Below are 26050 nucleotides of genomic sequence, written 5' to 3'. Positions count from 1 at the left end.
TATTAATCATACATATAAAAAAAAAAATAAGAATCCATAAACATAGTATAATCCAACAAATACATATACTATCCAAACCAACAATTAAAATCCAAATTAAAAAATAAAAAATAAAAAATAAAAATAAAAAACCTTAATAACAAAACATATCAGATGTACATGTTAAGAATAAACAAAAATATAATGTAAATTGCGCCCATACAAATATCATCAATCTGGCCCAAAAACATCCCTGTATCCATGCTAACATCATCAATCTGTAACAAAAACATAATATCCATTAATATTTTATTGAATAACATTGTATTTACAATTATATAAAAAAAAAACACAATTACAGTAAAGCATGAAACCTCAATAAAACCCATCACCATGTACCAAACTTGGTAATTTTCTCCGAACATATGTAATAGTAAGAAACATGAAACCTCAGCTTAAAATAAGTTATATAAGAAAGATCTATTAAGAATCATTTGAAAGAAAATAAAAATAAAAAGGAAAAAGGGGGGAAATCAAATCCTAAAGGGGATCAAAATGTATCAAAATAAAAACAAGGATTAAAAATGTGAGAATACTGAATAACAGCTACATGATAAAGAAAATTGACCATTAAATTATATTCGATAAAGAAAATAACAGCTACATGATAAAGAAAATAAATACACTGAAAATTACTTGAAAGACTCATACAAATTGACCATTAAATTTAAAATAACAGCTACATGATAAAGAAAATTGCATGTTATATGCTGCAACCTCAAATCATTGGAAATAACTTCAATTGTTGCAATTGCTACTGTTACAGCAGCCGCAACAGCAACAACTCATCTAAGTTTACTAAGTAACCATGCAACAGTTCAATTTATCATTAAACTATTAAGGGGTGATAATTCAATGCAAGAAATAGAAAGCAACCAATAAAAAAAATAGAAGGGAGACTATAAATAAGTGCCTCCAAACTTGGCACTATTGGATCAAATGTACAGACAGGGCAAGAAAGACCTTAAACTTGAGAGTTCACATAAAGGCTTAGCTGCTAGCATTGGATCAACTGCACCAAAACGAACAACTTACTACAGTCAGGAATAGGACATTCTACTTCATTATATTTTAAGTTACCAAACTTCGAAAAGAAAATGATAAGTGAACTATTGAAGCATTATATTCAGGATTCCAAGAGATAATGGGTCGCTAATGATTCTAACCAAAATTAATTTTTTTATATAAAATTACGATAAATCTAAACAGTGGCCATGTTTAGAATGCATGTCATAGTTCTAGAGCAACAAAAACTTTCAAATTCAATTGTTGCTGTTACAAAAGTATTACACTAAATAAAATTTGAAAAGGGAGTATGATCCATTTAGTGCAATCCAGAGGCAATATGGTTACAACTGTTTCATGCTCTAGTCCTATCATGCATCCACCAAAGTATTTGTAGCCATTGGTTCACATTTTTTATTTTATTTTTTATTTTTTTCCTCCTCTCTCTTTAATTTGGTCCCTAAAATATCAATTTTGAGTTTAAATGCTCTAATTACTAACATATTAAATTGGAGAACAGATTTTATCACTAGAGGGACATTGTAGACATCTAGACAAACATAATTAGGCAAAGAAATCCATTGCCCAAATCAAGCAACTCACAGTCAGGATCTAATTCTGATTCATCAAAATCAGTATACTCATTCGTTATAGTTGGGTAGCAGAGTTGGTTTGAGAGGTTTAAAATCTTCCACAGGTCGACCAACAACTCATTCTCAGGGTCCCAAACCACTTGTTCTAATTTTTTTCATTTCACAAACTTACCAAGCTTATAACAAATCTAATCAAGATTCATTGCTACATTAATATTTCTAATAAGCTAATGCATGTTAAGAGGACATAAATGTTTTAGTGATGAGCTCAGCAAATTCAGTATAACTACGCTGAGAGAAACACCAAAGAGACATGAATTGTCAAAAATGGACACAATTATGGTTTCTTCTTGTCAAGTTCCACATAGAGAGAAGTTCTAGAAAAGTGCATATAGCTAGGCCGCCTGCTAGTACCAACCCTGAAGAGAATATAGTTCATGAAAGTGAGAACAAGAATCATCACCGCGGAAGAAATAAGTTGAACTCCCAACACTTCAATCTCTAGCTTGAGCTTTTTATTCCACGTACAAAACTATTTTCATACAAGGAATTGTATCAATGGGCTTAATCTCACATTATGTTTCAATGGGCTATTATTAAATTGTAGATGCCTATTGCTAGATACTTTTGTAATTTTTAAAATCCGTAAGACATGGACACTCACGATTCTGCTCATCAATCTTTAACACTTACAGCCTACTTGTAAAAGTAATATTCTTACCACAAGAAGTAATGCCCGGTTCATTATCCAGTTAACCTTTGTGGTGTATGATTCCAGAACAAATGTGTGCTTCCTCAAGTAATTCCAGTACCTGCACAAGTAAAAAAGTTGAGATGGAATAGAGTAGTTTTTATTTGAGATTTAATGCCCATATTCCAGTAAAAACATTTTTGAACCTCTACATTACAAACCTTGAGAAACTAAGATCACTTGCAAGGGGGTGAGGAAATGAGCCTGTTATGAGCCCCTAGAAATAAGCAATTATATCATTAATTGAAAACAAGTGGTGTAGCAGCTACAAAATGCAAAATTCTGAATATAAAAATTCCTTGTGACAGTTCATTACCCAATAGAGTATTATGCATTAGAAATCATACCTTTTGACTATTATGCATTAGAAATCATATCTCCAATGGATGAACGAGAACTATCTATCACAATGAATCATTAGACATTCCACCTTTCTTCACAAACTTCGTTTTTTTTAAAAAAAGAAAAAAGATAGATTTTTTTATTTTTTATTTTTAACTTCAGCTGCACATTTCAGTAAAGAGAAACTTTGCATTGAGAAAATGCTTCAGAAATTTTAATGTTATTATCTTGATCATAATTAACACTGTAAAGCACTTGTATCCTACTTCAAACAGCTTAAACCATAATTAACACTGTAAGAACAAGAATATAGCCAATCTCCCATTAGTTTCTGCTTAGTCTACCCATTCAAAGTCACATCTTCCATTAGTTTGTTAACTTCTGGGTCCAGCATTCTTGCTAAAGACTTGTAAAGAGAAGAACAAGATAAAAAAAATGAACATGTAATTTAGATAAATATTTACTACATTTTAAGTATAAAAAACTGTGAACTGTTGATATCCTGGTTCAAATAGCTAAACCATTAGTCATTTAGAAACTAAGAATAATTGTAAACAAACAGATCAACATGTAAATCCATTTAAAAGAATAAAATAAAAGATCATGAACCTCTTGCAGATTTCCTTGGCAGATTGGGCAACATTGATGGCCTTGTCCATCATCTGGTTGCCCTTTTGCTGAAACAAATATAACAAACATCTGCACATCAGTCTTCTTTTTTCCTTTTTTCTTCTTTTTTTTGTGCTCTTAATCTCTTGTTTATGGCTTATGATATATATATATATACACATAACAATATTGGAAGTTGTAGCCTTGGGAAGGGAGAGCTTTGCCTAGATTGAACCACTGATATATTTAATTAAACATGAATGGTTGGATGATTTTAATTAAGCTGATTTTTGTTGAAATACATAGGAAAGATTTATAGGTATTCAGAGCATATTTGGTTCATAATATGGCATAACAAATAAAGCATATTAAAAAAAAACAGTTGTGCTTGTCTATTGGCACACTTGTATATCTACCCAGTGTCAATCAAGAAGGGAAAAAAACAGAGCTTGAGCATCAACAACTGAAATTTCATCTCATCAACTGTATAACTCTGAAGCAATAGAAGGGGAAAAAACAGAGCATGAGCATATATAATCTATATCAATCTATACTCCTTAGAGGAAGAAGTGTAAGCATATATAATCTATATCAGTATACTCCTAAAATTTCCATTAACTTACCTACTAATAATATTCTTAAATTGTTCAGTACCTTAAATCAATTGCTATTTACCTAACAATACTATATATATACACATATAACTCTACTCAGCAATTTAAGTAGTTCTTCACGATTGCTTAAATAGAGCAACAAAAGTTTGGAATTAAACACAACTTGGAGCTCATATGTGCTTCAAATGTAGAAAAAGAGTAAAACCCTAAAATGATTTTATCAAAATCCTACAGCATCAAAAATAAAATATAACGCTAGATCCGCGATGGTGAAATGGGAAATAGAGGAAGAGGGAGAGAAAGAGAAAGAAAAACCCGAATGTGGCTGGGAAGGAGGCCGCGATGGTGAGAGACGGTGGCGAGAGTCACGATGGTTGGTGGTGAGTCGGGGTGGTGAGTGAGGGTGAGGTTTGGTAGTGCTTGAGATAGAAGTGTATATCGCGTGTGTATGTGAGAGACAGAACCGAACCGAGTGTAAATATATCGGGCGCCAAAAATATTTTGTTTCCCTCTAAAACAAATACTACAACCTTTAGCAACAAAATAAATTTTTGGTCGCCAAATAACAATAAATAACGACTAAATATTTTGCAGCCAAATACTAAGTAATAACGACTAATATATTTTTAGTCGCTGAAAGTATTTTATAAATCCCTCCAATATATTTGAAATGTTTCCCTTCCAAAATTTTAGTTCTTTGGCGACTAAATTTCTTTTTTGTCGCTGAAAATGAACTTTTGGTAACCAAACTTTTGATCGCCAAAGGTAAAAAATAATTTTTTATTTTTCATTCGGCAACTAAATGGTTTAGTAGCCAAAAATCAATATACAGCGACTAAAATTCTTTTTTGTCGCTGAAAATAAACTTTTGGCGACCAAAATTTTGGTCGGCAAAGGTAAAAAAATAATTTTTTATTTTTCATTCGGCGACAAAACGATTTTAGTAGAAAAAACTCAATATACGGCGACAAAAAAAAAATTGTCGCCAATTCTAGTATTTTTAGCGACTAAAATTTTTTTTAGTTGCCAAAAACCAATTTACCTCGACTAAAAAAATTTAGTAGCTAAATATTTTATTTTTGCCAACTAAAAAAATTAGTTTGTCGCCAATTCCACAACTTTTGGTGACTAAATTCTTTTTAATCGCCAATTTTGGTCGCCGAATGTGCATTTTGTTGTAGTTTATTTATATTTATATAAATGATGAATTTTAGGGAATATGAGAATTGTTGTTTATTTTAGAAATTATTGTTGAAAATGTTGAAATAGTTTTGAAATAACTAATTGTTGAGCATACTTGAGAAGAAGGAATTGAGTTATTCCTTGGATGATGAATTGGAATAAAAGTATTTATATTCATCTTGTGTTATTGGGCATATCAATTCATTTGATTACATTAAACTTTGAAAGTTAATTTGAAAACTTGCATTGAGAAAAGAATATTGAGAAACAAGTTTCCATGAATTGGTTTTGGATTAAATATGGTGGTAAGTCTTGACAGGTGGTGTAGATGAAATTGAATAAGTGTCGAGCCTTCCAGTTAATACTGGTAAAAATGACAGATTATAGGTGTCGAGCCTTCCAATCAATGCTGGTAAAAATGACAAATTGGTAGTACTTGTATAGTCTACTTGCAGACACCAACCTAGGGATTACGAGAGTCATATTTACCGCTCTTGAAATAAATTGTTAAGTTTTGAATAATTGAAATTGCATGACATCATTGAGCATGATGGTTTTCAAAGATGAAGATGTGATTTTCTTTCAAAAGGGCATAGCATGGTATGTGCATTTCATCTCTTGAGACTTGTATAAAATATATATACTTTGTTAAGGATTTCCTACTGGGCTTTATGCTCACTCTACGGGATTTTTGTACAGGAAAATATGTGGTGATGTCGCCTAACTAGAGGTGAGAAAATGTGTATTGAGAGTACGAGACTCTCATTTTGCTGTGACTTTGTGTGTAAGTCAATGGTTGTATGTGTGTGGGTTTGAATAACCATTTTGTGTAACCAGACTCAAGCCTTGGAAACTTGTAAATCCCTTGGGAGTATTTATTTGTTTATTTACTTATTGTTAGATTAATGTATTGTTACGTGAAGAACTATTGTATCATGTAAAGTAAGTTTGGATTCGGTTTTCCTTGAAAGAACCATGATTGTTGTATTATCACACCATGGAATAAGGTTTGATCCTATTCATGGAGATTCCGTAAATATTCCATTCCAAAAATAAAAAGTTCAAAACAATTGGGATTTTTTTTTAAAATTGGATGCAGTTACTAATTCATGATCTGACATGTACAAAATGAAAACCTCATTCTAAAAAACAAAGTAAAAATTCAATACGTAATAAATTTTGAACAAATAGATATAAATTTGAACATATATGCAAAAAAAAATTTAAACAAATAGAAAATAATTTGAACAAATAGTTATAAATTTGAACAGATAAAAAAAAAGTTAATAGATATATAAAGGGATAAAATTAGAAAAAAAAAATGTCCTCCAAACTAACAAAAGGGCTTCTCACCAAATTATTTCACAAAGGATAAACTACCAATAGGTCCTAATAATTGGACTTATTTTGCATAAAGTCCTATTAAAAATAAGTCGTAGAGAAATCGTCGCTAAATATATATATATATATATATATTTCCATATATTGCCAAAAATTGACTATTAATGACTTTTTTGTCACAGTTTTTATAAATTATGGCTAAAATTTACAATTAGTGACGCTTTTCTGTGACTAATTTTTCAAACAGTCGTTCAAAGTTGAAAATTAGAGACTTTTTTTGTGACGATTTTTTTAAACTGTCATTAAAACTTACAATTAGTGACATTTTTTGTAACAATTTTTAAACTGTTGCTGAAAATTAACAATTAGTGACTTTAAAATAGTGTTTGATGAAAAAAGTCATTTATCATACGACTTGTTGGACAATAAGTGAACTTGCTAGGACCTACAGATAAGTTTCCTAAAATAAATTCAATAAATATAATACCTTATATCATCCTTATCTTGAACTTTTGAACAATTTTCTCTATTCTTATAGCAATATAAAATTACTCTCCCTTTGTCCAAAAGGTTGAAATTCAATGAACGTATACAATAAAATGGGATACTTAAAATTCAAATTCGAATTTGCTTTCTAATTTGGACTTCAAAATTGGAAGTAAAAAATTAGCATATAGTTTTTTAAGGCGGCGCTTATAGTTTGAAATATGAAAAAAAAAAAAAATGAAAAACATTTTAACTCCATTCTAAAAAGAAGAGGTCTTTAATATAATATATTTACATTTTTGGTTAAATTATTTAAAAATAATAATAAAAAAATGAATGACTTCAATTTCTCGAAATACACATAAATTGAAGAAAAACAGAACAAAGAAAGATGTCTTAAAGTTCTATGATTTCGTGTTTGCAAATTTATTTTGGTTAAAGAATGAGGATTTGAGAGAAAAAGGGAAAAAAAATGTGTGACTGGTAGAATGGTTCATGACTGCAGCAAAGCTGCTTGAGAAATAGGTTAAATTCCTCTTTCCAACTGTAGTTCGAGCTAAAATCATCTTTTAAATAGAGAAAATTCAAGCTGCTGCAAATATTAGTAGTAATGAAGTTAGGAGGGTTATAAGAAGAAAGCATATTATTTCAAAATTGTCATTTTTCACCACAAACATAAAACTAGAATAAAAAAATCTACTCTAAAAAACAAAAGGGGAATTACATTCTAGTGGGATAGAATTTTTTGTTTTTACACAAATATAGAGGGGTGCACCCCACATTTTTTTATTTGCACCCCGTCACAGAATCATTTGCACCCCACATGTTTTTGTAATTTTTTTTCTCTGTCCTAGTGTGTTGTAATTTCCACAAAAACAAATCCTAGAAAAAATAAAATAAAATAAAACCCTAGTCCTATTTTGGCATCCAACATAAAAAAAAATAAAATAAATAAATAAATAAAATAAATAAATAAATTTGATCCCAAATGCACCCTTTAAGTTTGAGTGCAGTTTAATATGATGCACTTGTCCAAATAGAAACTTTATTAGATGATTACATATCATAATTTTGTGAGATGATGCTCCTATGTAAATTGGTAGCTGTAAGAACCAAAAGCCAATCTGTAAGAACCAAAAGCCAATCTGTAAGAACCAAGTGCCAATTACTCCACATAAGTTGGTCAATACTGCACAATCAAATGAAGTTTGTATCCATTGGGGAAAAAAAGAGACTATTTTGTTTTCTCTTCCAACAATATCCCAAATGATTCAAATGATTTGCTGAGAAAAATCCCTTTAGATTTGCATTTTTTCCAATCATTTCCCCCTTATTTTTGTGCTCTTGAGATTGGAATTGCTTCTGGATCGATAGAAGATGTTTGTCGGGATAGTGCTAAGGAATTAGGGGTTTTGATGTGATATGTTGAGATCCTATTTCCTTTTTCATCGTTAAGAAACATGTTATGGGGATATATTTTATGAGTACCAACACATGGCAAGGTGACGCCGATGTATCAGCCGAGGTGCCACGTGTCCTGGTCATTGTACCGAGGCTATCTCGGCGTTGCCGAGGTTATCTCCGAAGATATCGGAATTCGAGATAAACGGATAAGGGACAAGAGTCCTAGAATAAAGAGGAGACTTAGCCAAGATAAGGATAAAGCTCTTAGGAAGTTTATCTTTGTCCCTGAAGGTGTCCAAAGTAAATACTAAACAGGAATCCATAGAAGTTAGGCTTCTATTGGGATTAGGATTGAGGTAACTATAAAAGAGAGGCACCCCCGTGAGCCTAAGGTACGCAATTTATGCTTTGAGCAGTGAATTTAGCACTTGATTATCTTTGAGAAATATACTGACTTGATCGTCGGAGTGCCCCCGGGTGGAAGAACCACCACCGGAGCCTTCTCTTTCTGTTACAGGTTAGCTGAAGCCATCTATTTTGCCAGTGCTCTCTAGCTGATTACTAAACGGGCAGTGTGATCAGAAAATCACTCACACAATTTGGCGCCGTCTGTGGGAAAAATGAAGAATAGATGGCCAGTAACGGACAGAAGGAAAAGATTGGGGACGACACTCCTACTGGGAGTGGCAGACCTATCGACCTTGATATCGAAGGAGACAACCACAATGCAGAAACTCGTGACCAGGGACACGGAGAGAAAGACGTCGGCCAGGAGGGCAACACTTCGAAGAAGACAGACCAAAGCAAGTACTATAATGAAGATAACCTCCAGGTATGGAGGGATAGGTGCCTGCGGAGTGATGAAGAAGTAAAAGAATTGTCAAACAAGTTGGCAGACCTGCAGTCAGTCGTCAACTTCATGATGCAAAACAATGTCATGCAGCCACCGTACCTGCTGCAGGATACGCCGATTCCAGCAGCTAATACCCAGAAAGGAGGAAGGAAAACAATCTCCGAAGCCCCTTAGCACACCAGAAGCGGAAGGCACTCTCACCGGCCTTCCAGGGAAGTTGGACGAGAGGAGCCGAGACGAGAGGAGTCCCGAAGGACGTATCACACGAAGGACCCAAGGCCCAAAGAACATCGGCATGTTCAAGGGCAGGCGCTCTACTTTGACACAACCCATGGAGAAAGATCAAAACGGGCCCACCACGAGGCCGAAAGTAGTGTGCCGAAAAGATTGAAGTCCAAAGATAGCCGAGCTCCGGGGAGGAGTAAAGAAGACTTGAGAGATTACCTCAAGAGGAAGCAACAGAATGCTGAAGCCGAGGTAACTTCCCCGGTTAAGCCGAGGATACCATTCTCGGTGGAACTAGACAAATTTGAAGCACCAAAGAGATTCAGTATGCCCAGGTTCCAAATATATGATGGTAAGTCAGATCCCAACTTTCACGTTGGATTATACTTGCATTCAATGGCATTATATAGTGGGAATGAGCCATTGCTCTGCAAAGTATTCCCCTCATCCTTTGGGGAAATTGCATCATATTGGTTCCATAAACTACCAAAGGGAAGCGTAAAGACTTGGGAAGGCCTGGCCAAGATGTTTGTGGCCAGGTTTGTGACAAACAAACTGCAGCCCTTGAGGGTCGACGCACTAATGGCTTTAAAAATCACCAAGGATGAAGGCCTTAGGGCCTACACAAAAAGGTATTACGAGGTGTTCAATCGAATACCCGAATGCAAATTAGAGGTGGCGGTCGTGTCTTTCAAGAACGGCCTGAAAGACGACTGCCCACTACGGAAGTCTTTGGCAAAGACATTGCCAAAAAGCATGGAAGAACTCATGGCGAGAATCGAGAAGTACGCCAGAGCCGAGGAGGATATGTCGGGAAACAAAGAGACAAAGAAGGAGAAAGGAAACGGCTCGCTGAAGCGAGGCCGAGGTAACAATGGATCGAACAAACAGGAAACGAAATTGAGGGCTAAACAGGCAGTGACGACTGTGTTCCGAATTCCAATCTACAAAGTTCTGGATCAAATACAAAACCAACCCTATTTCAGGGCACCGGCAAGAGCACCAGGGGAATTTATGGAAAGAAACGTCAGTAGGCGTTGTGCCTACCACAATGAAGAAGGGCACCCAACTCAGGGATGTAAAGCCCTAAAAGCACACTTAGAAGACTTGGTGAGGCAAGGCCTTCTAAGGGACCTTGTCGATGAGGCCAGGACAAGGGAAGAACAGGCAAGATTGCCTCAAGTACCAGCAACTCCGCCTCCCCCAGCACAGCAACCACAGGCAGGAGGACCACGGGTGGTTAATGTAATTCGCTCAAAGGTGAACGAAAACGACATACGTGGGGAAACCCAGAAGGTAAAACACCTACAGCACGTGAACCAGGTCAGACATAAAAGACCTCGGCCTGAAGAATGCCAGGGACCGACGATAGCCTTTACTAAAGCCGACCTAGAGATGGTCCAGCATCCACATAATGATGCCTTGGTAGTATCCCTCCAGGTTGGGGAGTGCCAAGTGAAACGCATCCTGATTGATCAAGGCAGCTCTTGCGACATCATGTATGTTAGATGTTACAAGGAGTTGGGCCTTCATCCTGATGACTTGGAGCAATCCAGTGGCCTGATGGTCAGCTTCAATAGAACGTCGACATGGCCATTTGGCGCAACAAGCTTGGAAGTACAAGCCGGCACTAAGAAGATCAAGACAGAATTCAGGGTGATTGACACGCCCTCGCCATACAACATCATCTTGGGAAGGCCATGGTTGCATGCAATGGGGGCAGTTCCCTCAACGTTGCATCAACTACTACGGTTCCCAACAGAGCATGGGATTGAAGAAGTCAGAGGAGATCAACTAGAGGCAAAGAATTGCTCCATGGCAGCAATTGCTCCATGGCAGCAATGAAATCCACCTGCAACATTCGAGAGCTAGAAAATGCAGAAATTGAAGATGAGAACGTGGAAGTCCGAGAAGACGTTGGCAAAGAGCCAGCCGAGAAGAGCGAAGAGGCACTAAAGAAAATCCTCGTCCAGGATGGGGATGAAGAATGCTTCTTTCTTCTCGGCTCGGGCTTAGCCGAAGAAGAGGAAAAAGAGTTAGAAGCTTTTCTAAGAGCCAACATTGAGGTGTTTGCCTGGACACCTTACGAAATGCCTGACATTGACCCCGAGGTCACTTGCCACAGATTGGATGTCGACAGGTCGGCAAAACCTGTAATTCAACGAGCCAGAAGACCGACGTTGATGCACGTCGAAGTAGTAGAGGAAGAAGTGGACAGACTTCTGGAGGCTAGGGCCATCCGAGAAGTTCACTACCCAACATGGCTATCCAACACAGTAGTGGTGAAGAAGAAGAACGGTAAATGAAGGGTCTGCGTAGATTTTACAAGCCTAAACAAAGTTTGTCCCAAAGACAGCTTTCCTCTACCTAAGATTGACCAATTGGTAGACGCCACATCTGGACATGGAAGGATGAGCTTCCTGGATGCTTACAGGGGATACCACCAGATAGCCATGTATCTCCCAGACGAGGAGAAGACAGCGTTTATCACCCCGAAAGGGCAATACTGTTATAAGGTAATGCCTTTTGGGTTAAAAAACGCAGGAGCAACTTACCAAAGGTTGGTAACCAAGATGTTCAAACACTTGATTGGCCAAACAGTAGAGGTCTACATCGATGACATGGTCGTGAAGACCAAGGAACCTAAGGGTCATCTTGCCGATCTAAAAGAGGTCTTTGATATACTCAAAACATACCAGCTCCGACTCAATGCATCGAAGTGCGTGCTTGGAGTTGGATCAGGTAAATTTTTGGGATACCTGGTAACCAAAAAGGGCATTGAGGCCAGCCCAGATCAAATCAAGGCCATCCTAGAGTTGAAAAGCCCGACGTCGGCAAAACAGGTTCAAATGCTTACTGGAAAGGCCGTAACCCTAAACAGATTCATCAGCAGAAGCTCAGATAAGTGCAGACCTTTCTTCAACTTGGTGAAGAAAGCTACAGACTTCCTGTGGACAGAAGAATGCGAAGCCGCTTTGGCCGACCTGAAGAAGTACTTGACCACAGCTCCAGTTCTTTCCAATCCAGAGCCAGGGGAGGAGCTGTTCCTGTACTTAGTCGTTTCAGAACATGCAATAAGTGCAGTACTAATTTGAGAAGAAAAAGGGGAGCAAAGGGCTGTTTACTATGTAAGCAAAACCTTGGCCGATGCAGAAACAAGGTACCTACCACTAGAGAAACTAATGCTGGCCTTAGTAATGGCTTCAAAGAAGCTGAACCATTACTTTCAAGCACACAAAATTATAGTGCTAACAGAGCACCCACTGAAGTCCTTGTTACAACAAGGAGACTTAATTGGAAGAATAGCAAGATGGGCAGTGGCCTTGGGCCAATATGACCTGGAGTTCAGGCCAAGAACAACAATTAAGGGCCAAGTTTTGGCCGACTTCGTGGCCAAATTCACGCCAGAATCCATCAAACATCGGGCTCCGTTGAGCCAAGATGAACAATGTCCAAGCAAACAAGGAGAAGCCCAACCAAAGGCAAAAGAACAAAGAAAGGAAAAACTCAGACCCTGCAGCATTTACATCGGTGACTCCTTTCGCCTATTTGTCGATGGGAGCTCAAACCGGCAAGGAGCGGGAGCAGGAGTAGCATTAATATCTCCTGATGGGGAGATATTGAAACAGTCCATTTGACTAGGGTTCAAGGCCTCGAACAATGAGGCAGAATACGAAGCATTGATTGCAGGACTAAAGCTGGCAGTGGCAGCAGAAGCAGATGAGGTAATAATTTTTTATGATTCACAACTTATAGTAAATCAGACAACAGGAGAGTTTGCAACCCGAGATGAGAGAATGTCGGCATACGCAAAGGAAGTCATCAGGCTGGCAGCCTTGTTTCGCAACTGCCGACTTCTTCAAGTTAGCTGAGATGATAACAACCACGCCGACGCATTGGCCAACTTGGCAAGTTCAATACAAACTGGAAAAACAAGGACAATAATGATTGACTATTTGTCAGGCCTGAGCATAGAACCACCGATCACAGAATAAAAAGCAATGTGTGTGGACTTGGGACCAAGCTGGATGGATGCAATTGTTACATTCCTAAAAGAAGGAAAGCTGCCCGAAGACCATAAGGAAGCACAGAAGGTCAGATTAAAGTTGGCAAGATTCAATCTGACAGCAGACAGACATCTCTACAAAAGGTCCTTCACTGGACCCCTTTTAAGATGCGTACACCCTTTGCAGGTTGAAAATTTTCTATATGAAATTCATGAAGGGATTTGTGGAAGCCACATTGGGGGCAGATCTCTAGCTCACAGGGCCATTACCCAGGGGTATTGGTGGCCTTAGATGCAAAAAGATGCCGAAGCCTATGTGAAGAAGTGTGAACAATGCCAGAAGTTTGCACCTTTGATACACCAGCCAGGTGCTGACCTGAACTCTGTATCCAGTCCTTGGCCATTTGCCCAATGGGGTATGGATCTCGTTAGGCAATTACCTCAAGCAACTGGACAAAGAATGTACTTGCTGGTAGCAACAGATTACTTCACGAAGTGGATAGAAGCAGAACCTCTTGCCAAAATCCGAGATATGGACGTCAAGAACTTCATATGGAGAAACATCATCACCAGATTTGGCATTCCAAGAGCAATAGTTGCCGACAACGGAACGTAGTTTGACAGCAAACTCATCAATAACTTCTGTACGAAATTCAAGATAAAGAATTACTTTTCAACACCAAGTTTTCCCCAAAGCAATGGGCAAACAGAAGCATCCAACAAAGTAATTTTGGATGGGATAAAGAAGAGGCTGCAGGCAGCAAAAGGAAAGTGGGTAGACGAGTTGCCCAATGTACTCTGGGCATATCGGACTACGCCGAGAAGATCAATAGAGGAAACCCCCTTTGCCATGGCTTACGGCACAGAAGCAGTCATCCCACTGGAGATCGGCATCCCAGGGATCAGAACCCACAGAGTAGAGAATGGGACTAATGATATACTTCCAGCCCGAGATCTGGATCTCTTAAAAGAAAGAAGGGAGAAAGCTGCAATTCAGCTTGCAGCATACCAGCAGCAGCTTGCTAGAGCTTACAATAAGAAAGTCAATCTAAGGGATTTTCAAATCGGCGACCTAGTCCTAAGAAAAGTTATTGGCAACAAGAAGGATCCTAGAGAGGGCAAGCTTGGCCCAAACTGGGAAGGACCCTACAGAATTACTTCGGTATTGGGCAATGGAGCGTACCGGCTTGAAGATAATGAGGGCAAAGCATTGCCAAGACCTTGGAACACTTGTAATTTGAAATTTTTCTATCATTAGATGTTCTTTGTTATTTTTTGCCAATGTCATCAATAAAATCTTAGTAGAATTCTGCAAGACTTGTAATGTTGTTTCTGAATAATGTGAACCCAAGTGGAACTCAGGCTCACATTGGGGGCAGAGAGAAGACAAAAATGTTTAACATTTGTTGAAATTTGTAGTAGTTTACAAGTTGACGTTAAACCGAAGTAATGCTTAACACTTGTTGAAATTTATAGCAATTTACAAGTTGAAATTAAGCCGAGATTATTATTTATCTTCACTTGTTGAAATTTGTAGCAATTTACAAGTTGAAGTTAAACCGGAATAATGCTTAACACTTGTTGAAATTTGTAGCAATTTACAAGTTGAAGTTAAGCCGAGATTATTGTTTGTCTTCACTTGTTGAAATTTGTAGCAATTTACAAGTTGAAGTTAAGTTGAGATTATTGTTTATCTTCACTTGTTGAAATTTGTAGCAATTTACAAGTTGAAGTTAAACCGAAGTATTGCTTAACGCTTGTTGAAATTTGTAGCAATTTACAAGTTGAAGTTAAGCCGAGATAATTGTTTATCTTCACTTGTTGAAATTTGTAGCAATTTACTAGTTGAAGTTAAGCCGAGATTATTGTTTATCTTCACTTGTTGAAATTTGTAGCAATTTACAAGTTGAAGTTAAACCGAGATAATTGTTTATCTTCACTTGTTGAAATTTGTAGCAATTTACAAGTTAAAGTTAAGCCGAGATTATTGTTTATCTTCACTTGTTGAAATTTGTAGCAATTTACAAGTTAAAGTTAAACCGAAGTAATGCTTAACACTTGTTGAAATTTGTAGCAATTTACAAGTTGAAGTTAAGCCGAGATTATTGTTTATCTTCACTTGTTGAAATTTGTAGCAATTTACAAGTTGAAGTTAAACCGAAGTATTGCTTAACGCTTGTTGAAATTTGTAGCAATTTACAAGTTGAAGTTAAACCGAAGTAATGCTTAACGCTTGTTGAAATTTGTAGCAATTTACAAGCAGTTCACTGTTTAGCACTTGTTAAAACTTAAGAAAATTTACAAAGTTGAGACTAAACCAGTATATGTTTATCCTTCTTCAAATTTATAAGCAACTTGCAGGACAAGTACTTGCTGAGGTCAATCGTCAGGTGGTATAACCGAGGTGTGTCACCCCAAGAAGATTGTACAAAGAAGGAAGAATACATAAGACATGCAAAAATATTCTAAGTATAGAATCATACAAGATCAGTTAGAAGAAGACAAAGATGCAAGCACTTAGAAAAGAAAATATGTATTAGCATTCACCAAGAAAAAGAGCACGACGGCCATACAAAAAGCCTACATTGTTCCAAAAGATAAAGAAGAAACAAAATACAAGTAAGCAAAAGAAAAACATAAAGCTAAGACTCCTCTCCATCAGTTGGTTGAATTTGAATATCAGATGCTTGTTGAGAAAACATCTCAGCAGCCTTATCCGCCGCTATCTCGGCATCAATTTCTTACAAAGTTTCTTCAACACTCTTGTCCGCAGAGGAGATGTCGGCTGGTGCATTCTCGGGAACAGCTTCTATGGGAACCTCATCACCTTCCTCATCTTGAGTCAAGTCCAGGACTTGCTCATTCTGAGGGGAGGACTTGACCCTATCAGCATTCTTGGGTTTTCTCATTAAAGCCTCATCTTCTTCCTCATCACCGTCCTCAGACTCGGATTCGCCGACGTCTTGACTTGGAGTTGAGGCTGGAGGAAATGGAAGAGGGATAAGGTCGGCATTTCTGAAGGGCGAGTCCTCGGGGACATTGAGCTTCTTTAGAAGAGACATCCAACCAAGGGTAAAACCCTTGTTGCGTGCCTTCTTCACTTGAATCTCATAGGCCTCCGTGATGTCGGCTATTCCTTGAGCATATGCCTTTTCATCAGCTTCTTTGATTTCGGCGTCTTTGGTGGCCAGGGCCTCCTGAAGCTCCTTTTCGGCCTGGGCCATTTTCTCCTCGGTCTCCTTTCTCTGGGACTCAGCAACCTTCCTTATGGCCTCGGTAGAATCGGCATTCTCTTCGGCCTCAGTCTGGGCTTTGATTGCAGCCTCGGCTTGGTCTTCTAATTTTTTCAACTTTGACTGAAGACCTTTGTTAGTCTTTTGAAGAGAAGAGAATTTCTTCTTCATATCAACCAGCTTTTGCCGATTTTTAAAAGACTGAACAGAAAAGGAGTGAGAATGCTGGATTGCCTGAAAAAGCACAAGGCAAAAATTAGTACAAAGTTTTCTAAATACAAAACAGAAAGAGGAAAACTATCAAGAAGAAGACACTTACTTGAACGGAGCGTTGAAGCATCAACGCTTAATTCTCGTACTCACTCAACTCGACGTTGCGATCAAGATCGCTGGGGAGGAGCAGAGCTGTGCTAAGGGCTACACCGACATTTATATCCACGGCACTATCATTAGCCATAACTGGCTTATCCTCCAGAGTAATTTTTGGTGCCCAAGGAGCAACATTTTTTTTTGACCCCGAAGTCGTAGCGGAAGAAGACCTCGGTCTTTTGGATTTTGGGGACTCGGATGGCTGGGCTTCGGAGCACCTCTTCCTAACAGAGGGTTGAGGTTTGTCACTCTTAGCCAACTTTGATATAGGCAAAGCATCCTCAGACTCAGTCTGAGTAACTTTAGCCTTTGGTTGGGCCTTCTTAATTCTTTTTGGCTTCGGTGAAGGAAGGGTTTGTGCTAGCTGCTCATCAACAGATGATGGGACGCTGGCCAGAAGGTCTTTTGCAACTAGTTTTGGGCGGCCCATCTCGGCAGTAAGGACAAGACGTCGCCGACGTTTTCGTTCTGGTATTGGAACCAGGTATGGAGCCGAAGTTGATGGCTGATCAGCTAGATCGAATGTAGATCCTTGATCTGTTCGTGATGTGGATGTAGTCAATGGAGTTGTAGCAGAGGGTGGAGAAAGGCTTTTCTTTCTCCTTTTGGAAACGTCGGGCAAAGTTGACTTATATGATGGAATAAAATTGAGAAGCAGAGGTGCTTTTCTTTTATGAACAGGCAAGTCCAAAAGCTTCTTCAAATCTTTGCTAGGATAGAAAGACTCACGAAAGCCCTTTGGTGGCTTACGAACAGCTGCAAGAAGAACAAGACGTCAGAAACAGATAAGGTATTTGAGACTTTGAAAGAAAAGAGGTAAATCAGAATGCTGGGCTCTTACCCTTGCCCTCTAAAATCGATCGAGGAAGAGAGAAGAGATGGTGGTCCTCGTCTGGAGCAAACACCCAATTTCCCGAGGTAATGAAATAGTCATCTCCAACCCCCTTGTTGGAGTCTGGGAGGTCGGCTACGATTTTGAATTCTGTAGACCTCGGCTTAAGGTAATAAATGTAGCCTTTTTCTTTCAAATTAAGGGCACACATGGTATAGCAGTACTGGATATCGGCTAGAATAATCATAGCATTTTCCCATTTATCTAAGGCAATGATGCCATTGATCACTCGGTAGGAATTGATTGCCAGTTGCATGGGGTTCAACTTATAATAGTGAAGAATCTCGCGAAAAAGGATGTTGAGTGGGAGCCGAAGTCCACACTCAGTAAAAGCTACAATGGGAAAGGGCATCGAATCATCTGTGGGCATGATGGAGTCGTTATCTCTAGCCAACCTCAGATGGACATCGGCAGGAATGGAGAACTCTTGCCTAAAGTACTCAAGTTTGGTTGGGGTGTCTGTCCTATGTCTCCACATACCTATGGCGTCGGCCTAGGTTAGAAGAGTTGGGTTTCGGAAGAAAGATGTTTTACAGAGAGTTATTGGGAACCCAGGAAAACCTAGGTATGAATTGAAGCAAGAATTTGTAAAGATTGTTTCTGTTTTTTTCTAAGGACTGACGGGTTCTACAGTCAAGTCCTAAACCTAAACCTATAAGGACGAAGATTGAAGGCACAAATCTGGAAAACAGAAAACAAAGGCGAAGTTTCAGAATCAAGAAACAGAGATGGACTATCAAAAACATGAAGAATACAAAGGGTTGAAGGCCAAGAACAGTGGCAAGACGTGCAAGAAAATTGTGAACAGTACATGTATTCAAGGCATAAGCAAAAAGTAAAATCAACGCACTCAGATGTATGATTCACAAATTAGATGTTTGAGCAAGGCAGTAATAACAAGAAATTCCAAAAAAGATCAAGAGCTGGAATACAAAGAAAACAATTGCTTACCAGAAAATATGAAGCCGGTGTAAAGATTGCCGAAGTCAGACGACGGTTGGGGAGGCAACGAAATGGTGCAAAACACGCCGGAAGCGGTGAGCGGAATAAATTTCAGAGTAAGGAAGCTTGAACAATGGCGGACTCAAGAAGAGAAAGTTAGAGAGAGAAAAAGCGAAGAGAAATCAGATGCAAAAGTGAAAAGTGAAGAAAGAGGGAAAAGTTTTGTCAAAAACCAGAAACAGCGGCAAAAGAGGATAATAAATGCGCCTGGAACAGCGCATACGTCAGACGGCGCACACAGAAAAAAACGTGGATTACAGGCGCGTCGCAAACACGATCCAATGAGGATAAAACGTGTGAGTAAAACAGTTAAAAAATAATGCATGACAGATCATGCACGCGATGGAGTTCATTAGAATTTTTTGCTCTTGAAAGAAGACATGTCAGCCTGAAATAAATGATCTCGGCTGAGGAGTTCTTGAGCCGATGTACAGGAAGAAATACCGATATAGGTTCCATCACCTCAGGATACCGAGGTAATAGAACCTAGGGGGCAGTTGTGGGGATATATTTTATGAGTACCAACACGTGGCAAGGTGACGCCGATGTGTCAGCCGAGGTGCCACGTGTCCTGGTCATTGTGCCGAGGTTATCTCCGAAGATATCGAAATCCGAGATAAACAGATAAGGGACAAGAGTCCTAGAATAAAGAGGAGACTTAGCCAAGATAAGGATAAAGCTCTTAGGATGTTTATCTTTATCCCTGAAGGAGTCCAAAGTAAATACTAAACAGGAATCCATAGAAGTCAGGCTTCTATTGGGATTAGGATTGAGGTAACTATAAAAGAGAGGCACCTCTGTGGGTCTAAGGTATGCAATTTATGCTTTGAGCAGTGAATTTAGCACTTGATTATCTTTGAGAAATATACTGACTTGATCGTCGAAGTGCCCCCGGGTGGAAGAACCACCGCCGGAGCCTTCTCTTTCTGTTACAGGTTAGCTGAAGCCATCTATTCTGTCAGTGCTCTCTAACTGATTACTAAACGGGCAGTGTGATCAGAAAATCACTCACACACATGTCATTCTCGTCTAGGACTCTGCACTTTTCTTCTAGAATAATCGTCTTTTTCCAAATCGAATCTTTGTGCATTAAATTCTTGTCTTGTCTTATGTTAGTTTGGTCCACCCTTTGGGATAGTTCTCTTGATGACATCCCCCCACTTCCTCGGACCCTCATGCTCATATTTAATGACACTTTTCCTTGTGATGCCGATGAGTCTGTCCTTTTATGATAAGAAATTGTCCCTCTCAAATGGACCATACCTGGTGGTGGTAGCAGTGGCAATTGCGGTTCTTCGTTGTGTGGTTGTACCTCGTTTTTCTCACCCTCTAATTCTACTGTTGTTGTAGATGTTGGTTTGATTATCATTTATGCTGTCTTTGTCATTATCACCTCATTTGGTGGTTGACTAACTATATCGGGATTGTCTATTGATTTTCTTTGAGAAAATGATAGATGAGGCAATTTTTTTTTCGTGTTATACATAAAAATGAAACAAGAGCAAATATGGAAACCATGCTTGCAATGAATAGCGATAATGATATGATCGGATGGAGTGATGGATTCTCGCCCATGAGAATTTTCCTTCCCATGATGAGATTATAAGAAGAAAAAAAACTAACTCAATCCCTCTTACTTGATTTCTTTTGCGATAATCAGATTTTTTTTTTGTCCCAAGAAAATTGCATGAATTGAGGAATAATAAAAGGAGAAAATCAAATGTTGAAAGGCATGGTGATGTTATTTTTAGCAATGTTGACGGTTAAGTTGGTTGATTCTTAGGAACATATACTTGAATCCAACACATCATCACTATACACCTCGCAGCTAAATAAGTTGCAATGATCAAGGCCTACGTTCATCCTGGCTAGGATTGGGCCTTGTGTTGGGTTAAGGTGAAGCCTTTTCAAAGTCCACTTTTGAGTTTATTTTACAGATTGTCCAATGTATCAAAATACCCTTATTCTCATATTTTTTATTTTCCTAAACTACCCTCATAGTTGGAAAGCGACACAATAGTTTCATTTTTTTTTAATTTTTTTTGGGATTGTTGATGTGATTCTTGCATGTGTCAACCCCAACAATACTTTTGGAATTCCTAGTCCAAATATTGAATAATAGAGACAATTTCACTGTAAATTTTAAAAAAACATAGACATACAACATCAAATTGTAAATACAAATTAACAGAAAGAAGACATTTAAAGTTGTTATGCTCACATTAAACCACCAGTGTAAGGGACTCTAGTTGTAGGCAACCAGCTATTTCCAGATATGAAGTTGGAGACAGTGAAGTTAACCGCATTTGTCGCGTTTATCACATGGTAACCAGGCCAAGTAACCCTGTTGGCAGTACTTGATCCTGGTCCTCTATTATTGTATTCTGCATAATACAACGTATTTAGTGCAAAAGTTCCGGACCACATAGCCCAACCAGCTGGATTAATCAAGCTATCCAAGAAGGATTGCATATAAACAGTTCTCGAGTATAGTTTCCACGGCCTGCCCAAGTATGTTTGTGTAGTGCCATTGTTCGCTGCCAAGTCAGGGGCAGCTGTAATGGTACAATTCTGTATTGAAGTACCGGTATTCTGGTTTATATCTGTCCTTCCTTGTGCGGTGATTGTGTTAAATTGGCCTAGTATGGGAAGTCGAGGATACACATTGCAGTTTTGGAAAACCACAGCTGCATTTCCAAATATGAAGTCTACTGTGCCATAGATATCACATTCCCTATAGAATTGCCTAAGTGAATGAGTGTACAAGGTGTCTTGGTAGCCTTCAAAGCTGCACTTGTAGAAGGTGGACAAATCGGCATCATTTCGAAGTGCCACTGCTTGCTGCTTTATGGCTCCTGCTGTGTTTCGAATGGTTATGTTTATTGCTACAAATCTTGGTCCAACTACAGCTGCAATTGAAGTATTCATTGAGAATGTAAGATTAGTTAATTTTGAATTGTTTTAATGTAATTGAATAGATTTGATTTATGGTAAACCTGAACATGTGTAATGGTAGATCATTAATTACAGGTCTTGGATTCTTAATCAGGAAACAAGTAGGCCAAATTTTATTTGTTTCAAAATCTCTTGTTGTCTTAAAATACTGAAAATTGTTAAATTATATATGAATCTTGAGGCCTAATCTAATGATGATAAATGTTTTGAATAGAGAAATAGAGGGATTGGGAAAAGAAGTTCTCGTGTCGATATAAGGGTTTTTTTGACTATATTTGACCCATAGGTGCTAAACTACACTATAGCTTTAAATCACAAGGGAGTAAAATAGATTTGAAAAAATTAAAAATAAATAAATAAATCCTAGGGTTTGACTCTTATAAGAACCCCGAATTTTTATTTTATTAATTTAAATCTTAATCTTTTAATTTGTTTTTAATATAAACTATCTGCTTATTTTTGTTAAGAAAAACTGTCGAAAAATAATATTTTAGTCATTATACTCAATGAAAAATGATATTTTCAATATTTTATGTGCACTTATATTTAATTTAATAGCCAAAATATATATTTTTTCATCGATTTTACTTAACAAAAATAGACAAATAGTTTAAATTGAAAACAAATCAAAAAATTAAGATTTAAATTGATAAACTTTAAAAACCTTACCTTAGGTATTTTTTTATTTATATTTTCCCAATAAATTTTTCCCTTATATATAATTATTTATAAATGATGAGAACAAAAAGATGTAAAATGTAAAATAAATAGGTAATATTAAATGCTAATTTTATAACATTTTTACATTTAAGAAAATTAAATTAGGATTAGTTGGCGAAAATTCAATTCCTATGAGGCCATATGTCATTTACTCCAAGTTTTAAATTATTATTATTATTTTGTGAGAATGACACTAGTTGAAAAGTCACCAGAAAGTCATTGGCTGCGGCAATAGCTGGTAGCAGTGAAGTAGACGGATAGGGGATATTGAACAGATAGGTGCCATGTGTAGATATAGAGAGAAATTGGAACAAATGTTGCACAGATAGGTTACATGTGTATAAAAAGTAAGACATTTGAACAGATAGATAGATAGGTATGTTTTGAACAAATGTGTCTTTTTGGACAAATAATGTCATTTTAGTTTAAAAGGATTTAAACTTGGGCCTATTGACCTAAGAGTTTCAGAAATAGACTTCCGGTGTTCATTAAATTATATATATATATATTATATACATATAATTATGGGACAATTAAATTAAAAAAAAAACTCAAGGTTTAAGCTTTCTAATGAAATAATCCTTAAGCTTTTTATTAAATAAAATTCATTTTACTTTCCTATGATATGGCTCGATAGCAATTTACCCCCTATCTTTTAAAAATGGCCATATACCCGCATATGATTTTAAATTAAAATGCAACCTTAACACGATTAATCTTAATAATCAAAAGATACCATTTATATATTCTTCTTCTATTTTTGGCAATCTTTGTAAATAAGTAAATAAATTTAGGAAAAATTAGTGAAATATCCTCTCCAACTTTGTGCAGTAAGAGAGGTCCAAGATGTTTTTTTTATTAGCTAAGGTCCTTCAATATTTTCACAGAGAAAATTCGACTGAGAGAGATTTCACCTGACTTAGAGAAATTTCATTCCCGACTCAGAGAAATTTCGAAATTCCTTTGTGAAATTAGAGAAATTTCAAATTTTCTCCATAGGAAATGTTGAGGGACCTTAATTATATGAAAATATTATATATCTTTTATCTTATAAAATCTTAATATCAGGACCCTAAAAAAAATTTCCCGTAAGTTTACCTCTACAACAAAGCAAAAAATTTAAAAACATATTACAAAACTAATTTAAGAAACTATAGTTTCCTAAATATTTTTTTAAATAAACTTAATTTTCAGTTTTAATTAATTTATGATTTAATTTGTTAAATATATATATATATATATACATGTTTAATTTAAAATGTTATTAAATAATAGATTGAGTTAAAAATTAAAAATTAGATTAAGATACTTGTATGATTTAATTCGTTATATATATATATATATATGTATGCACGTACGTACGTAAATTAAGATATTTTGATAAATCTAATTATATATAATATGTATTTTTAATTTAAAATGTTATTAAATAAAAAATTTAGGTTAAAAAGTAAAACAACATTAGTTTCATAAATTTACATTTATAACTAAGCCAAAAAAATTTAAAACATAATGCAAAACTAATTTAGGAAATTAGAGTTTCTTAAACATTTGTCTATTTTCATTAAATAAAAAAAAATATTTTAATTGCAAAACTCAATATAAATATATATATAAAATGTCTAAAATATATATTTTCTTTGCGTGGAATCTAAATGATAAAGATCTTAACTTACCAACTGTTGCAGAACTATATGTAGTCCACCCATCAGCCACGCTATGGTTCCCCGTGATTATAGTCTTGTTAATGCCGTCTCCGACTATCATCAAGTACTGTTTGTTCTTTGCAATCGAAACATACTCTTCATATACTCCTCCAACTACATAAATCATAAAGTATCCCGTGTTAGCAGCAGTGTTGTTTGGAGCCGCAGCCACCGCATCACTAATAGTCGTGAAATTCCCACTTCCATCCTTGTTCACAATCACCATAATGTTCACCTTCACTTGACCGCCCCCGCTTGTTTGCAATAACTTTCTCCCACTCACCGACTCATAAACCTTCCGGTGTTGGTTCGACATTTTCAGACCCAAATGACCATTTTTGTAAAACATTGACTCTCTTTCTGCTAGCCACCTGCCTTTTCTTGTTTTAGGAACGTAACCGTACTTAAACAGCGCAAGAGATACGCTGTACAGCTTGTTTCCATTGTCGAAAGGACTTAAAAAGTTGTTTTGAATGCTAGAAGATGGAGTTGTGGCTTGAAGCCCATCCGAACATGTTTGATGGTTGGTTATAATAGCACTAAGCAAGGTATGTGTATCATCAGCTTGTGAACTTTGGAGTGTATCTGTAGAATCGATGGATTGAATAGTGGTCGACAAGAAATCCATGTTTAAGCCGAGGAGGGACTGGCAATCTTTGAGAGCATGAATGGTGGGTTGAGAGAGGCCATTTGGGAGTGTGAGGTAGCTATTGACCAATGAAAGGAAATTACTGGTTGTTTCTAGGGAATGGCGAATGGAAAACCGGGTGTAGTCATATATAGTGGAAGATTGGTTGTTTGGTAACATGGATTGGCAGAAAAAAGGGTAAGCGGTGGAATTGCAAACGGCATCCGGTGAGCTAGAGATTTTTGCAAGGGATGGAGAGAAGAAATGGAGGGCGAGAAAGAGAGACAGAAAGCAAATAGTAGAATGCATTGAAGCCATGTTTGTGATAGTTTAGTTTTGCTGTGGCAATCTATTGTGGGATGGACTATATATATACTACTACGAGTATTTATATGCAAAACCATTTGAATTTAAATATGTGGAGTCAACTTCTATGTCTGCTAACAAGCATGTTGATGTTGATATGCCTGTTATAATTTGTTTTTTTGTTATTCCACAATGAAGTTGGCAAGGAAATTAGTGTCTGTTGTAAGTTGGGGTCTAGACTAGACCAGATCAACCCAATCACCATGACTCTTACAAAACATTATGCAATAATTTAACTTCAATCAATAAAATAATAATGATTAATTGAAACAACTTTGTAAAACACTACAAGAAAATAGCCCAAATAACACGGAACTTTTTGCGATGGTATAGGTGCCGTTGCCAAAAATGTTCTTTTGTGACAACTTTTTCAAACCGTTGCCAAAAATGGCCTTTTGTGATGGTGGTGACCCTATCGTTAATGAATATACAAGAAAAATACATAAATATTTACAACACTTGGTGTACCGTGGCAAACAAAAAAAAAAAATTGAGATGGGAAACATTTATTGTCGCAAACAGTGGACAAGTTGTGACGGCAAAAGTCCTTTGCAAACAAACCCTTGTTAAAACGACGTCGTAAATAGTAATGAAATTTTTTCTCTCCCGCTCCTTTTAGCCTGTTCACGGTCAAGTTTTGCCCAAAATTCCTAACCTTTCTAAACCAACATCCCCAAAAACATTTTGAAGCAAAATCCCCAAAGCCCTTGAGCCAAAATTCGACGACGG

The 26050-nt window shown here is 37.0% G+C and overlaps 1 protein-coding gene and 1 long non-coding RNA gene across 4 annotated transcripts; both read right to left on the bottom strand.

Annotated features, from left to right (window-relative positions):
• Nucleotides 1-22: 22 nt before the first annotated feature.
• On the bottom strand, nt 23-4445 carry LOC145820132 (uncharacterized). Of its 3 annotated transcripts, XR_014361161.1 has the most exons (5): nt 4269-4413; nt 2550-3136; nt 2359-2449; nt 1003-1051; nt 23-257 (listed from the first exon to the last, which is right to left on the bottom strand). It is a non-coding gene; the product is annotated as an uncharacterized LOC145820132 (long non-coding RNA). The 3 variants fall into 3 exon arrangements; XR_014361160.1 differs by having other exon boundaries at nt 2550-4414; XR_014361162.1 differs by lacking the exon at nt 1003-1051 and having other exon boundaries at nt 2550-4445.
• A 16612-nt stretch (nt 4446-21057) lies between these two features.
• On the bottom strand, nt 21058-25279 carry LOC114264752 (pectinesterase-like). Its single transcript, XM_082913550.1, has 2 exons — nt 24298-25279; nt 21058-21855 (listed from the first exon to the last, which is right to left on the bottom strand). Exons 1-2 carry the CDS (start codon nt 25271-25273, stop codon nt 21164-21166), a joined length of 1668 nt encoding a protein of 555 aa, XP_082769676.1. The 5' UTR covers nt 25274-25279; the 3' UTR covers nt 21058-21163.
• Between the last annotated feature and the right edge of the window lie 771 nt (nt 25280-26050).

This window comes from Camellia sinensis, chromosome 2, assembly GCF_055761805.1.
Source record: "Camellia sinensis isolate YWXY chromosome 2, ASM5576180v1, whole genome shotgun sequence".
Lineage (NCBI taxonomy): Eukaryota > Viridiplantae > Streptophyta > Magnoliopsida > Ericales > Theaceae > Camellia > Camellia sinensis.
Note: the sequence above shows the minus strand (reverse complement) of the source record. Positions and strands in the feature narration are given on the sequence as shown.

Excerpts from the sequence above, each read along its gene's own strand:
- LOC114264752 (XM_082913550.1), bottom strand. The coding sequence starts at position 25,273 with ATGGCTTCAATGCATTCTACTATTTGCTTTCTGTCTCTCTTTCTCGCC. Across the intron at positions 21,856-24,297 it reads ATATAGTTCTGCAACAGTTG|CTGTAGTTGGACCAAGATTT; the intron begins GTAAGTTAAGAT and ends CTTCAATTGCAG.